At 41.2% G+C, this 14,066-nt stretch overlaps 1 protein-coding gene across 3 annotated transcripts in view; it reads left to right on the forward strand.

Moving 5' to 3' along the window:
• sbf2 (SET binding factor 2) overlaps positions 1-14,066 on the forward strand; it is a 288,968-nt gene that overhangs the window by 256,835 nt on the left and 18,067 nt on the right. For all 3 annotated transcript variants that reach the window (XM_087262128.1, XM_087262129.1, XM_087262130.1), the window contains 4 exons: positions 1,593-1,769; positions 2,395-2,496; positions 6,649-6,834; positions 12,750-12,876. In XM_087262128.1, coding sequence (XP_087118254.1) covers positions 1,593-1,769; positions 2,395-2,496; positions 6,649-6,834; positions 12,750-12,876 — 592 coding nt within the window. The remainder of the gene's footprint in view (positions 1-1,592; positions 1,770-2,394; positions 2,497-6,648; positions 6,835-12,749; positions 12,877-14,066) is intronic.

Below are 14,066 nucleotides of genomic sequence, written 5' to 3' on the forward strand. Positions count from 1 at the left end.
TTGGAAACCACTGACTTCCTTCTTATTTGTTTTTCCTGCTATGGATGTCAATGGTTACATGTTTCCAGTTTTTTTCAAAATATCTACCTTTTTGTTTACTGTTTTGTTTGTATCGTCTGCATTTCCATGGCTGTACCACGGGAGCCACGGGTCCCAACCAGATTTCTTGCAGTGCGGGAATACATTTCCGAATAAAGTGCAGTATTAGTCGGTATCTCTGGTGTAATTTGAACGTGAGCGGGCAGTCTAACAATAAAAGCGCTCCCGAGTCCTGACGTTATTTCAGAACAGCATATCTGTGATTTCCTCATTCTTATTGAGCACCAGTACAGCCAGTGCTTTTGACTATTACACATGCTGAAAGTATGGACCAGTGCTTTCTGCACATACTTTTTTCACACAGTCTGTGCGCGCATCATCTACATAGCAGTCCTCAGAGCGGGCTTTCCCACCGTGAAGATGCGGCTTGCCTTAGAAAGCAGTCAGTTTACTGTTAGGAAACCCACATCAGGGAAGTCTTATGAATGGGAGTCTTTTTTATGCGTCACAGACGTGATGTACTAATACCTCAAAGTTTTTAACTCTTTAGTAGTCACAAGACTGGAAGACCAGGATTAAGGTGCACTCATGTCTCATCACAAAAGGGGAAACAAAACTGACATTTAGCCTACAATCCTTGCACAGCCTACAGTTTTATCTGTTATCTCTCTCTTTTGGTAGGACCCAATTTAAACGTGAGATTTTGGAAACAAGATCTAAATTTAGCGGGAATGGTCGGGTCCAGTAGAAAACAGGTCGGGCAGTGGGTGAACAAAGGCTGAATATACAGTGGGAGCAGTTGGGTACGGAATAAAACCCTCGCGGGAGCAGGACCAAAAAAAATGTCCATTGCAGACCTTTAGTTCACTGTTCATTCTTTATGTAATCAATTAGCACCCATAGTAAGAAAAACAAATACTATAATAGTCAGTGTTTTCCAAAATTTTTCTAAATCTCTACTTCAATTTTCAGCAGAACAAAAAAAAATCAACCCAGGCCCAGTCTGAAAATGTATTCCCTTGGACGGTTCTGGACACCGCGAATTACATTAAATTTTTTAAATGAGTGAGTGGGTGGGCGGGTCAATCTGTAAAATTGGTTGGGTTTAGGGAAGGTGGAGGGTGGGTCCGTCGATTGGTCGGTCGCCCAATCAATCATTCAGTCATTCAGCTGGTCGACAGCGGCCTCTGGTGGGTTCACACGAGAACAGCGCAGGCTCGAACGGCGCTCGCGAGAAAAATTTGAGATATGAAAAAGTGCACACAGCGACTTCTAACGGATTCGCGAAAACAAAAACTGCAAAAACACATACCTCCTGGGATGTATTTCGTGGTCTCCAGAAACGTCCATGGAACTACTTTTTCAGAATGAGCCTGGGTTGCAAAAACACAAAATGATTTGGAACAAGTCAAGGTTAAATGATGCGTAAATGATTGAATTTTCGTGTTTGGGTGAACTGTCCCTTTAATTTAAATGTGTTTCTATGCTCTGATTTTTCTAGAAATGAAACACAGCTAAACTAACAGTTTATACTAAATGTCTTTCTGTGGCAGGGCTTAAAATTGGACCCAGCGCTGAATTGTGAGCTGGTGCCGGTGGAGTTTGCAGACACGAGACAGGTGAAAGCCTCCTTCAAGAAGCTTCTGAGGGCGTGTGCACCCAGCGCCATGTCTTCAGACACAGAGGACTCCTTCCTGAAGGCTCTGGAGGAGAGCGAGTGGATGCTGCAGGTTAGCGGGACATTTATCACATACAGCTTCTACATCATTCGGTAACACTTTCCTTGAAGAGTTGTTCACCTTTATAATTAAAGCTATGATCAGTCTCGAAATCCCTTATTGATTCAGTGTCATAGTATGATCTTTGAACGCACATTCCTCAAACATCTGCATGTTAACCTTAGTGTGACTCAGTGGCCCAAATATTGCAAATCCACCGGCAGCGATGTGGAAAAAACAGAAACACGCTGGCCTGTGTGAATTTGACCCTGCCTTCCTCAAAACCACTCACCCCTGGGAAAAACTGCACAACACAAAGATGGGAAAAATGGCACAGCGCAATTATAGCAAAACAAAGTCGCTTACTATGCTAAAAGTCATGCACTCGCAAAACCTCTTGGCCTTAAGCTGCACCGTGTCTCAGACTCTAGAACAATATTATCTGGAAGGATCCTGGCCAAGACACTCGGAGAGCTCTTAGTCAGCTCTTATACAGCATTACAATAAATGTACAGGAACTGCTAAACTGTGTGTGTGTGTGTGTGTGTGTGTGTGTGTGTGTGTGTGTGTGTGTGTGTGTGTGTGTGTGTGTGTGTGTGTGTGTGTGTGTGTGTGTGTGTGTGTGTGTGTTTCACAGATACACAAGCTGCTGCAGCTGGCTGTGGTGGCAGTGGAGTTGCTGGACAGCGGATCATCTGTACTAGTTAGTCTTGAAGAGGGCTGGGACATCACCACTCAGGTTTATTTTCATATCATAATGTATTTGCTCATGTGATTCAGATATTAATCACATTGTTTATAGGGTTAGTTCACCCTAATTAAAGGTGATGTAGTTACACATGTTCCATGAACTTACTATAGTAATTACAATGAATTATGCATAACTGCTAATAATTAACCCACGTTGTAACCCCAACAATATAGGAAGCACATGCACTTGATATTTCTCAATAGTTAGACTGTAATTACAGTATGTCACCTTACAATTAACTGTGATCAAATTCTCATCCTCATGTCATCCCAATTCCCAAACCTTCATTCATCTTTGGGGCACAAATTAAGATATGTTAGTTGAAATCCAGGAGCTCTCTGACCCTCCATAGACAGCAATTGTCCTGAGTTGGTTCAAAGTCCAGAAAAGACTCAAAGTTCAGCACATTCAGATATTAGTTATCCTGTTTATAGGGTTACACCCCATTCACACGGGGCCTCAGCATCAACGCTTCCCATTCACTTTGAATGGATGACTTCAGGCATTGCCGAACTGCATTGTGGATCCGTCAGTGCCGCTTCAGAGGTGTTGCTCGCTGCAGAAGTTGGGACTTGCTCAACTTTTCAAGTGCACGACAGAAGCGTCAGCCAATCAGATCACTGTATCCAAATACACCAGCTCAGACAGTGGCCTATTGCTGACTAATTCAATTGGCTGACGCTGCTAAGATGATCGCGTCAGCCCGACTTCAGACACGCCCTCTGTCAAGTGTAGACGCTGAAGCCCCGTGTGAATGGGGCGTTAGTTCACCCAAATTTTGCAGTTCTTAGTGACAGTTTAGTGTAAGGTGACGTAGTTACCCATGTTCCATGCACTTACTATAGTAATTACAATGAATTATGCATAGTTACATGTAACAAACCCCAACCATAAAGGAAGCACATGAAATTGCTTAATTTTATTCAATAATTAGACTGTAACTTCGTCACTTTCCAAATTCATCCTCATGTCGTCTCAATCCCCTGAGACCTTCGTTCATCTTTGGAGCACAGGATAAGATATTTAAATTGAAATCCTGGAGCTCTCTGACCCTCCATAAACAGCACTTGTCCTTAATTTAAGGTCGGTTCAAAGTTCAGAAAAGGAACCAAAAACATTGTCAGGAACATGTAGTTACACATGTTCCATGCACTTACTATAGTAATTACAATGAATTATGCATAATTCAACATTCTAACCCCTTATAGTAAGTCCATGTAATTGATTAAAATTACTCAGTAGTTAAATGATTAGTTAGACTGTAACCACGTCATCTTAAAATGAAGACAAATTGTTGGAAAATTCTGTCATTATTACTCATGTCGTGCCAATCCCGAGACCTTCGTTCATCTTTGAAACACATTTTAAGATATTATAGATGAAATCTAGGAGCTCTTTGACCCTCAATAAACAGCAACGGTCCTGAGATGTTTAAAGTCCAGAAAGGGAACCAAAACATTGTCAAAACATTTGGTGCGACTTCATTGGTTCAACTGTAATCACATGAAGCTTTAAAAACACTTTTGTCATTTATCAGACACTAATGTCCAAAGTGACTTATGGGGCGTTCACACCAAACACGGCTTGCTTGAAGAAATTGTTCTATTCATGCGTAAATAGATGCGTGAACATTTTGAGTTTACTCTCTTCATTGGCGGATTAAATTAGATTTATTTGCGCGTCTAATTCACTTCACAATAGATGTGAATTTGCGTCATGGGGCTTCTGTCTGCCCGGTGACATTAGCTTTGTTGATAAATGGCTAACATGGATCTTATTGAGAGAGTAGCTGTGCTTTATGTGCTTTAGGAAGGCTGAAAAACAATGTAGATTCATTCGGCCCTGTGTCTGAATCCACTAGATCTTTTCAGATGTTCAGACAGCTCTGTAAAGTTCATCAACTCCTCCAGAATCTATAGCTGGATGATGGAAGCTTTCAGCAGTGCTTCAGGCTTGTTCGAGCCTAGTTAGATGAGCTGTTGTTCGGTGTTGGCAGTAAATAGATGCGTGAAAAGATGTGTGAACATTTTGAGTTTACTCTTTTCATTGGCTGATTAAATCAGATTCATTTGCACATCAAATTCACTTCACAATAGATGGAGATTTGCGTCATGGGGCTTCTGTCTGCCCGGTGACTCTTGCATTGTTGCTAAATGGCTAACATGGATCTTATCGAGAGAGTAGCTGTGCTTTATGTTCTCTAGGAAGGCTGAAAAACAGTGTAGATTCGTTCGGCGCCGTGTCTGGGTCCTCTAGATCCTTTCAAATGATCACACAGCTCTGTAAGTTCATCAACTCCTACAGAAACTATAGCTGGAATGATGGAAGCTTTCAGCGGTGCTTCAGTCTGAGCAAAGCTCAGCTAGATGAGCTGTTGTCTGGTGTTGGCAGCAGGATTTCCCCTTGGGACACAAACAACAGGTGCTAAATCACAATCACACCTATACTAGGGCAAGCTCCTGATTGGGTAATGCGGCGCTGATATCCAGTTTTTCTGAAGTTCTGATTTTCCAACTCAAGCGATTCGCGCGTCAAACATGCAAAACAAACAATTTACGTTGCCTCTTTCATATAAATTGCCTCATTTGCACGAATAGCACGGGAGGATGTCTATTTGCGTCTTTGCATTGACTTAATATGTAAGTCACTCGTGCTTGGTACTTCCTTCACATCTGGTGTGAACGCAGCATTAGAATTATGGATTCATTCAGCGATAAATGTGTAAATGTTATTTCTACAGGTGGTTTGTCAAGCCCACTCACCTGTGTGAAGCACACTCAGAATCGCATGATGTTTTGAGGTTGTCATGTGGTGTGGAAGGAAGAGAAGAGACATTGTTTACCAATTTCTTCTGCATCAGATCAGTATGTGCATTTACTATGGGCAATATGATCCTTGCCTGTTGCACTTCAGATTATTAATGGCAATACATTGTACCATTTGTGCCTTTAAAATAGGTCTCATCTCAGTTATAGAATTAAAGTTGGCAGACAGCATTGGTTTTTGACTCCCCACCTGCAATCCCTGCTGAACCAGAGACTCAAACACGCACTACAAGTCCGCCTTTCTTACCATTAGGCCATGACTGCCCCATAAACTTGAGGGTTACGGGTTTATTTTGTTGTTGTTGTTCATTTTGATGTTAACAAGTAATATTTTCCATGCATAGTTAACAGAACTGTGCTTGTGTAGTGTCAACTGGGGCTGTAAAATGTATCTGTGGTCAGTGCCAGAATCCGGCACGTGTCTGAACAAGATCGTTTCCCTTCTTCTTGACCGTTCTGCCATTCTCTCTTTAGGCCCGATCTGCTCTGACTAAATAGGCTCCATGTGTCTGGCTCTGTAGGAGAGAACAGAATCACGCTTTTTGTCACACAGCCATGTTTTCAGTTTTGGAAGGTGTCGTAATATTACTGATTACTTGATTATGTTGTTCTGATAATGCTTAAGATAATTATCTTTTATATAACTCTTGGAAACTCCTGGTTCTGTTGAAAATCCTTAGCATTTAGCAAACATTTTTAAAGTGGCGTTTTAAAATACATGGTTGATTATACACTTACCGGCCATTTTATTAGGTACACCTTACTAGTACCAAGTTGGACCCCCTTTTGTTTTAAGAATTGCCTTAATCCTTTGAGGCATAGATTCAACAAGATACTGGAAATATTCCTCTGAGATTTTGGTCCATATTGGCATGATAGCATCATGTGTTGCTGTAGATTTATCAGCTTAACATCCATGATGCAAATCTCCCGGTAAAATGTTACTATGGAACAGCAGAACTTTACTGGGGGCGAAAACTAGCTCTCTGAGTCTAGCTCTTTGGGTAGCGGTCAAATTCAGAAATTCTTTTAGTCTCATGCATTCACATGATCCAAATTCGCAGGTCAGAGTTCACTAATCTTAAACTTTCAATCACAGCGACATCCAAACCAGTTGCACAAGCTTGCTTTTCCGGCTGATGCATTTACATGTGCATGAATGGAAGTCAATAGTGTGAAAAGTACAGTGTGACCGCAGCTTAATACAACCAATAATTACTTGCATTGGGCTCTTAGCAAACAATGCACCATTTTTGCAACTCATGGTTTATATCCTCTCTTCCTCTTTCATTTTTCTCTTTCATTGTTTCTGTAGGTGGTTTCCCTCACACAGGTGCTCAGTGATCCTTTCTACAGGACTCTAGAGGGCTTTCAGGTGCTGTTGGAGAAAGAGTGGCTCTCTTTCGGCCACAAATTCAGCCAGCGTGGCAACCTGAACCCCAACAGCCAGGGCAGCGGCTTCACTCCCATCTTCCTCCAATTTCTTGACTGTGTGCACCAGGCAAGTTGGCTACGTATATACCCACTTACATAGCAGACATTTACTGTACATCCATAGCGGCTTGGATGTTATGATTTCTTTATATAAAACATCAGAAGATCACTGCTTGTGATTTTTTTAAAAGAATCATAATAATTAATGATCTGGATTTGAACCCTCGAGGCTGTAGGTTTGGTATCTAACTTAAAACAAAGATGTTTTTTTGCTGTATACACAAAGAAAGGTAGTATCATTTGGCTTTTTGTCTAATCGGGACCAGCGATTAGGGAGAGTAAAACCAGGGCTTAGAGTTTTCTGTAATGCGTTACTGAAGCAAGAAAAGTCACCTACATCTTGAATGACCTGAGGGGAAGTAAATTAAGAGGACATTTTCGTTTTTAGGTGAACTGTCCCCTTAAGAACTTTAATAAAATGCACTTGCCGTGTTCCTGTGGCACCACATTTTAGTCTGTAGTCTCATTTATAAACATGGCGTATATACACACATTTAAACCCATTTTGTGAGTATGCCATGTTTATAAATGAGACCTCAGATCAATATGTGGCTCTGCAAGAAGATCAAGGCGCGTTCTACTTCCCACACAAAAGTTGTGATCTATAATTGGAAGGGGAAAATGTGCACAGCTGTAGGTAAACTTTAAGAAAACATATTTAACTTTAAATATAAATGTGTACATGTGATTTCCACAGGTGGTTTGTCAAACCCACTCACCTGTGTGAAGCACGCTCAGAGGTAGTGTCATATAAAAAAAGGTGGTATCATATAGGCTTTTCATCTAATCAGGACCAGCGATTAGGGAGAGTGAAACCAGGGCTCAGAGTTTTCTGTTATGTATTACTGAAGCAAGAAAAGTCACCTACATCTTGAATGACCTGAGGGGAAGTAAATTAAGAGGACATTTTCGTTTTTAGGTGAACTGTCCCTTTAAGAACTTCAATAAAAAGCACTCGCCGTGTTATTCTTGCTTATTAGTCTGTAGTCTCGTTTATAAAAATGGCATTCACACATTTACACCCATTTTGTGAGTATGCCATGTTTATAAATGAGACCTCAGATCAATATGTGGCGCTGCAAGAAGAACATGGCGAGTTCTACTTCCCACACAAAAGTTGTGATCTATAATTAGAAAAGGGAAAATGTGCGCAGCTGTAGGTAAACTCTAAGAAAACATATTTAGCTTTAAATTTTTAAATTTTTTTAACCACTTAAAATTATCATGTGAGTCAAAATCATTAATAAATACATTCAAATATATTCTGGTGTATGTTCACTTTTAGAGAGGTTTTTAAGTCAATTTTATAAATTAATTAAGGTTTTAAGATCACATACTTGGTCAACCACATATGCTTTTCATCAATTTGTACCTTTGTCTCATAAGGCTTAAAATCTAAAGACCTGTATTGGGTGACATTTCTTATGACTGACAATATATGGAAAAAGTGTGGCACGGTGGCTCAGTGGTTAGCATTGTCACCTCACAGCAAGAAGATCGCTGGTTTTACTCCCGGCTGGGCCAGTTGTCATTTCTGTGTGGAGTCTGCATGTTCTTGTGGGTGCTCCAGTTTCCCCCACCCTCCAAAGACAAGCGGTATAGGTGAATTACCTTCACTAAATAGGCTATAGGGTATGAGTGTGTAATTGCAAGAGCTTATGGGTGTTTCCCAGTACTGGGTTGCGGCTGGAAGGGCATCAGCTACGTAAAACATATGGTAGATAAGTTGCGACCCCAGAATAATAAGTGGACTAAGCCGAAAAGAAAATGAATGAATAAATGAAATTGGCTATAGTATATGACAGTGTGTGTGATTGCGAGAGTTTATGGGTGTTTCCCAGTATTGAGTTGCGGCTGGAAGGGCATCCGCTGCGTAAAAAACAAAACAAACATATGCTAGAATAGTTGGAAGTTCATTCCACTGTGGTGACCCCTGATAAATCAGAGACTAAAGAAAATGAATGAACGGATGCAATTGTGGAGATGTAAAAACATTGCCTACTGTTCATCCAGTTAGCAACAGTGATGCTGTGAATATGTAAATAAGTACTTTAGCCCAGGGATTAGTAATGTACAGTGTGAAATTACTGTTCAGGGCTCAAAAGTAAGGACTGCCCTGTGGCCCAGGGCCAGCGTGAAAGACGCTCGGGACAGTAGACAGGATTGTTACTGCCCCCTATCGGACAGTAACGATGAGCATGTTATTTTTTTTTATAACCTGGTAACAACCAGTACAGCGAAAAGATGGCAACATGGCGACAACATCAAACTATGAGGCTAAAAGAAAACGTCTGTTGCTAAAGTCTTGGAAGCAGACAATTACATGGGTACAAAATTAAGAGGTCACACTTTACAATAAGGTTCATTAGTTAATGTTAATTAATGCATTTACTAAGATGAACAAACAGTGAACAATACATTTACTACTGTATTTGTTTATGTTAGTTAACGTTGGTTAATGAAAACTTACTCTTACAGTACTTCATTATTAGTTCATGTTAACTCATGGTGCATTAACTAATGTTAACAAGCATGGACTTGAATGTTAATAATGCATTAGTAAATGTTTAATTATGATTAATAAATGCTGTACAAGTGTTGTTCATCATTAGTTCATGTTAGTAAATGCATTTACTAATGAACCTTATTGTAAAGTGTTACCAATTAAGAAACTGAAAAAAAATAAAGAAATAAAAAAAGTTGTCAGTTTGACAGGCTTTTTTATATAAAAATTATTTAGAATTGCAATAAAATACCTGCTCATTTTCCATACTGCTCTTTCGTTTGCATAAAATCTTAAAATTTTGCTCATTATACATTTATTAACATTTTTAAAATGTTTAAATTCTAGATTCACAAACATTATTTAAATATTTGGCTAAGAAATAGCTATTAACTTTTTTTTTTAGGTGGTGCGAGTGAAAATTTTGGCAGGGCAAGTTAAATCTCAACCACTGGCCCGATCGGCCCATTAGAAAAAATCCTTAGCGTTGAACCCTGCTGTTATTGATTCCCCTTGATTATTCATTAACCCCAGTTGTACTGTAGTATGAGCAGCATGAAATGTGCCTACAAATAATTCAAGATATTCCAGGGTTAACAGTTCATTCATTCATTCATTTTCTTTTTGGCTTAATCCCTTTATTACTCTAGGGTCGCCACAGCGGAATGAACCGGCAACTTATCCAACATATGTTTTATGCAGCGAATGCCCTGCAACCCATCAAAGGGAAACATCCACACACACTCATTCACACACATACACTACGGTCAATTTTTGCATACCTAATTCGCCTATACCACATGTCTTTGGACTTGTGGGGAAAACCGGAGCACCCGGAGGAAACCCACACGAACGCGTGGAGAACATGCCAACTCCACACAGAAATGCCAACGGACCCAGCAGAGGCTTGATCCAGTGCCCTTCTTGATGCGAGGCTAATGTGCTACCCACTGCACCACCATGTCGCCCGGGTTAACAGTCTCAAGTGTGAAAAGCTCTTTTTTCACAGTGATTCAACACCACTGAGAGCGTACAATTCAAGAAAATGATTAGCAAACGCCCAGGAAACGATTAGTTAGAGGGATTTTAAAAAAGGCACCAAAATAACATCAGCGGGAGGGTCATCGTGTGGTAATGTTCAAGCAGCGGGTTCCAGACCGAAGAGCTTGCAAAAGTTCTCACACTCCAGGCCACCTGGACGTCCTGGCAAAAACAACAGCTGCCTCGAAGATGAGACACGTCTATTTTCAGATGCTTTCGCTATATTTCTGTGGTCTGTGACACGGCAGGACCTCCGCTGGGTCATTCAAACGCCTTGATTTCATCACACCAAGCCTAAGAACAATGCATGTCTGTAAAAGCATGGGAGTGGTGCACATCTCTCTGGAGATACTTCACTTTTTCTCATGTACCACAGATCAACAGAATATACCAAATTGCTGTTTTCCGCTGAACGTGCATGTTGAGAAGTGATGGCGAAACACGGCAAGGACAATGCTGGCTGCAGGTTGATACACCATCTGTCGATGATCATTTCAAAGGGGGTGAGGGGTGTAGGTAGAACGAGCAGCTCTGTCTAAATTGCTTGCCCACCATGGGGATTGCAAAAGGAAAGCTCGAGCGTGCATTCTGACAGCTGAGTCTTTCTCGTCCTCCTCCTGCTGGCCGGACACTGCAGGAATGCTGTGAGCTCATGGACCAAGCATGGTGGGAACAAGAGAGGGATGAAGCAATTGGTTATTTGTCATTTGGAAGACGCTCAGCCAAAATGAACAAGGACAGGCTCATTTGGGGCAACCTCAATGGTCTCAAAGTGCTGCTCAATGGTCATGGGGTTCATGAGTCACTTCAGCTGCGGTTTAAGGCCACATCCACACAAAGACAGAGCTTTTCCCGATAGACAAGCATATCCGCATGCAAAAAAAAAAAAACCCACTGAAATAAAAACCATGCATCATATTTTTTTTTTGCAGATTTTATTTAATGTCATGTTAGCTTCGTTGGCTTCTAAAAACGATGTACAGTATCGCTGCAGAGTTTCTGACTGGCTGTCTGTTGCCAAGCATCCAGCAGCAACAAATAAACACTGCTCCGTTTCACAGGGAACAAATTTAACTCCATTATGCAGGGTTAATCCCACAAGTACAGCGCTTAAACCTGCTAACACCCCTGTCAAATTACAGGTGTTAAGCATGTTCAATTCACTTCATCTTTATGTCTATATATAGCTTTTACAATGTAGATTGTGTCAAAGCAGCTTCACATAGAAGTTGTAGCGAATTGAAACTGTGTCAGTCCAGTTTTCAGAGTTGTTTTGAGCTGAACACGCTCAAAACAGTGGAGATGACAGTGGACTTTAGGAGAGACCCCCCTGCACTCCCCCCACTCACCAACATGAACAGCACTGTGGCTGCAGTAGAGTCAGGTTCCTGGACACCACCGTCTCTCAGGATCTGAAGTGGGACATTCACATAGACTCTATTGTGAGGAAAGCCCAGCAGAGACTGTACTTCCTTCGTCAGCTGAGGAAGTTTAACCTGCCACAGGAGCTGCTTGACAGTTCTACTCAGCTGTCATCCAATCCATCCTCTGCACTTCCATCACCGACTGCTTCGGCTCAGCTGCCTAAACCGACCTCCGCAGACTGCAGCGAATAGTCCGGACTGCTGAACGAATCACTGGCACTACCTTTTCTAAACTTCAAGAACTGTACTGAGTAAAAGGGCTCGCAAAATTACTCTGGACACCTCGCACCCAGCACACCACCTGTTCGAAATGTTATCGTCTGGTTGGCGCTTCAGAGCACCAAGCACAAAAACAGCCAGCCAGAGGAGAAGTTTCTTTCCTCAGGCCATCTACCTTATGAACAGTTAAATATCCCCCTACTGTGCAATAAATATTTGCAAAATCTTCTCATACACACTTGTACAAAGCACCTTATAACCTGTATATTTATAACAAATCTGTACATACAGTTCAACATCCAGATTTCTTGACTAACTGCATCTCGGTTTAATGTTTATCATCTTTTTTTATATTTATTTTGTGTTGTCACTTTATGTACACTGTAGGCTTCTGTAGCCAAAACAAATTCCTTGTGTGTGTGTGTGTGTGTGAGAAGCACACTTGGCAATAAAACTGATTCTGATTCGGAGTTGAAGTTCAGTTTAGTTTAGTTCAGTGTGGTTTAATTTCACTGCTGAAAGTCCAAACACTGAAGAGCAAATACATCAATGCGCAGCTCCACATGTCCAAAATCAAGCAAGCCAGTGGTGACTGTGGTGATAAACAGACTTCACCTATTGACTAAAGTGAAGGGAAAAAATATGTCTTTACCTGTGTTTAGAATGGTGATAACCCGAAGTTAAAAGCCATGAATATATCCATAAAGCTCCTCTAATGTGACTTTCTTATTGCAGGTTCATAACCAGTACCCCCTTGAGTTCGAGTTTAATCAATACTATCTGAAGTTTCTGGCATATCACTACGTCTCCAATCGCTTCAAGAACTTCCTTCTGGACTCAGATTACGAGCGCCTGGAGCACGGTGTGTATGAGCAGATCCTCACATCATCCTTTAACACAGTAGGGTATTTGCAGAAGGACTTTTAGGCCGCATTTACATTGCACTGTTCAAGTGACTCAATTCCGATTTTTGATCGGATATGGCCCATGTACGTGTAAGCAGAAAGAAATCACATGGATTCCAATTTACTCAAATCAGATTCAGGCCTTGTTCATATGTGGAAATGTATCTGATTTGAATCAGATCTGTGTCTGAAGTGTAAGCAGGTAGATCGGATTTTCACCTGTCAATGCAAGTCGCGCGTCATTAAAAACCATAGCGAACTACATCAAGTCTGACACTTTCATTTCAGAACTGACTTCAGCAGAGTCCCAAACCTTAAATCTCATACACGAGGAGTAAAACAGCTTTTATATTGTCATATAGCACAGGTATTTAAGCATGTTAACGAGAGCGAGAGAGCACAATGTCCGCCACGTAACCAATATAAACTAATATAAAACTAGTGCATACATCAGATGCATAAATCAGGCCATGGACATTACATTAAGATGCCTAAAGGTTTAAAAAAGCCTATATATCAAAATAAGATAGACAAATGAGAACCTTTCTGTCACAAACTATAGTAAAACAGCTTGTCTAAAGCTGCAAACAGATTGCATACAGGAATAGAGAAAAGAGCACTCTTTAATTATCAGCTGCTAGTCAGAGCCCACTCTTTTTTTCCTGGTTATCTTTTTATTCCTGTCGTGTGCTGTGTAAATGCAGACGATCGGATACCAATCACTTTTAGGCCATACTCACTAGGTACAGTTGCCTCGAACCAGGCCAAAGCACGATTGTCTCCCCCGACGGCCCGCACTCACACCACAAATGGGCCTCGGCACGCTTACGTCATCGCTGCTGCGCTGTTCAGTGAGAAGCCCTGTCACTCAGCAGCGCAGTGGAGATTTCTCTAGTTATATTGCTTCAGTCGTTTGATTTGCAGTGACATGCAGTCAAATATTTCGCTATACAGTCCTTAGGGATGTAGTGACACGCAGTCAGATATTTCGCCGAACAGATCCGCCACTTTTGGCACTCAAAAACAATCATAAAGCCCTCGTGCTGCAGGAATGAGGAGGTCTGCTGAAGCCGCGCAGCTGTCGTGCTGTGATGAGTTCTCGTCTTTAATAAACTACGGCAGTTTGCATTCACTAAACAGTAAGAAT

Source organism: Danio rerio, chromosome 7, assembly GCF_052040795.2.
Source record: "Danio rerio strain M-AB ecotype USA chromosome 7, GRCz13ab, whole genome shotgun sequence".
Classification (NCBI taxonomy): domain Eukaryota; kingdom Metazoa; phylum Chordata; class Actinopteri; order Cypriniformes; family Danionidae; genus Danio; species Danio rerio.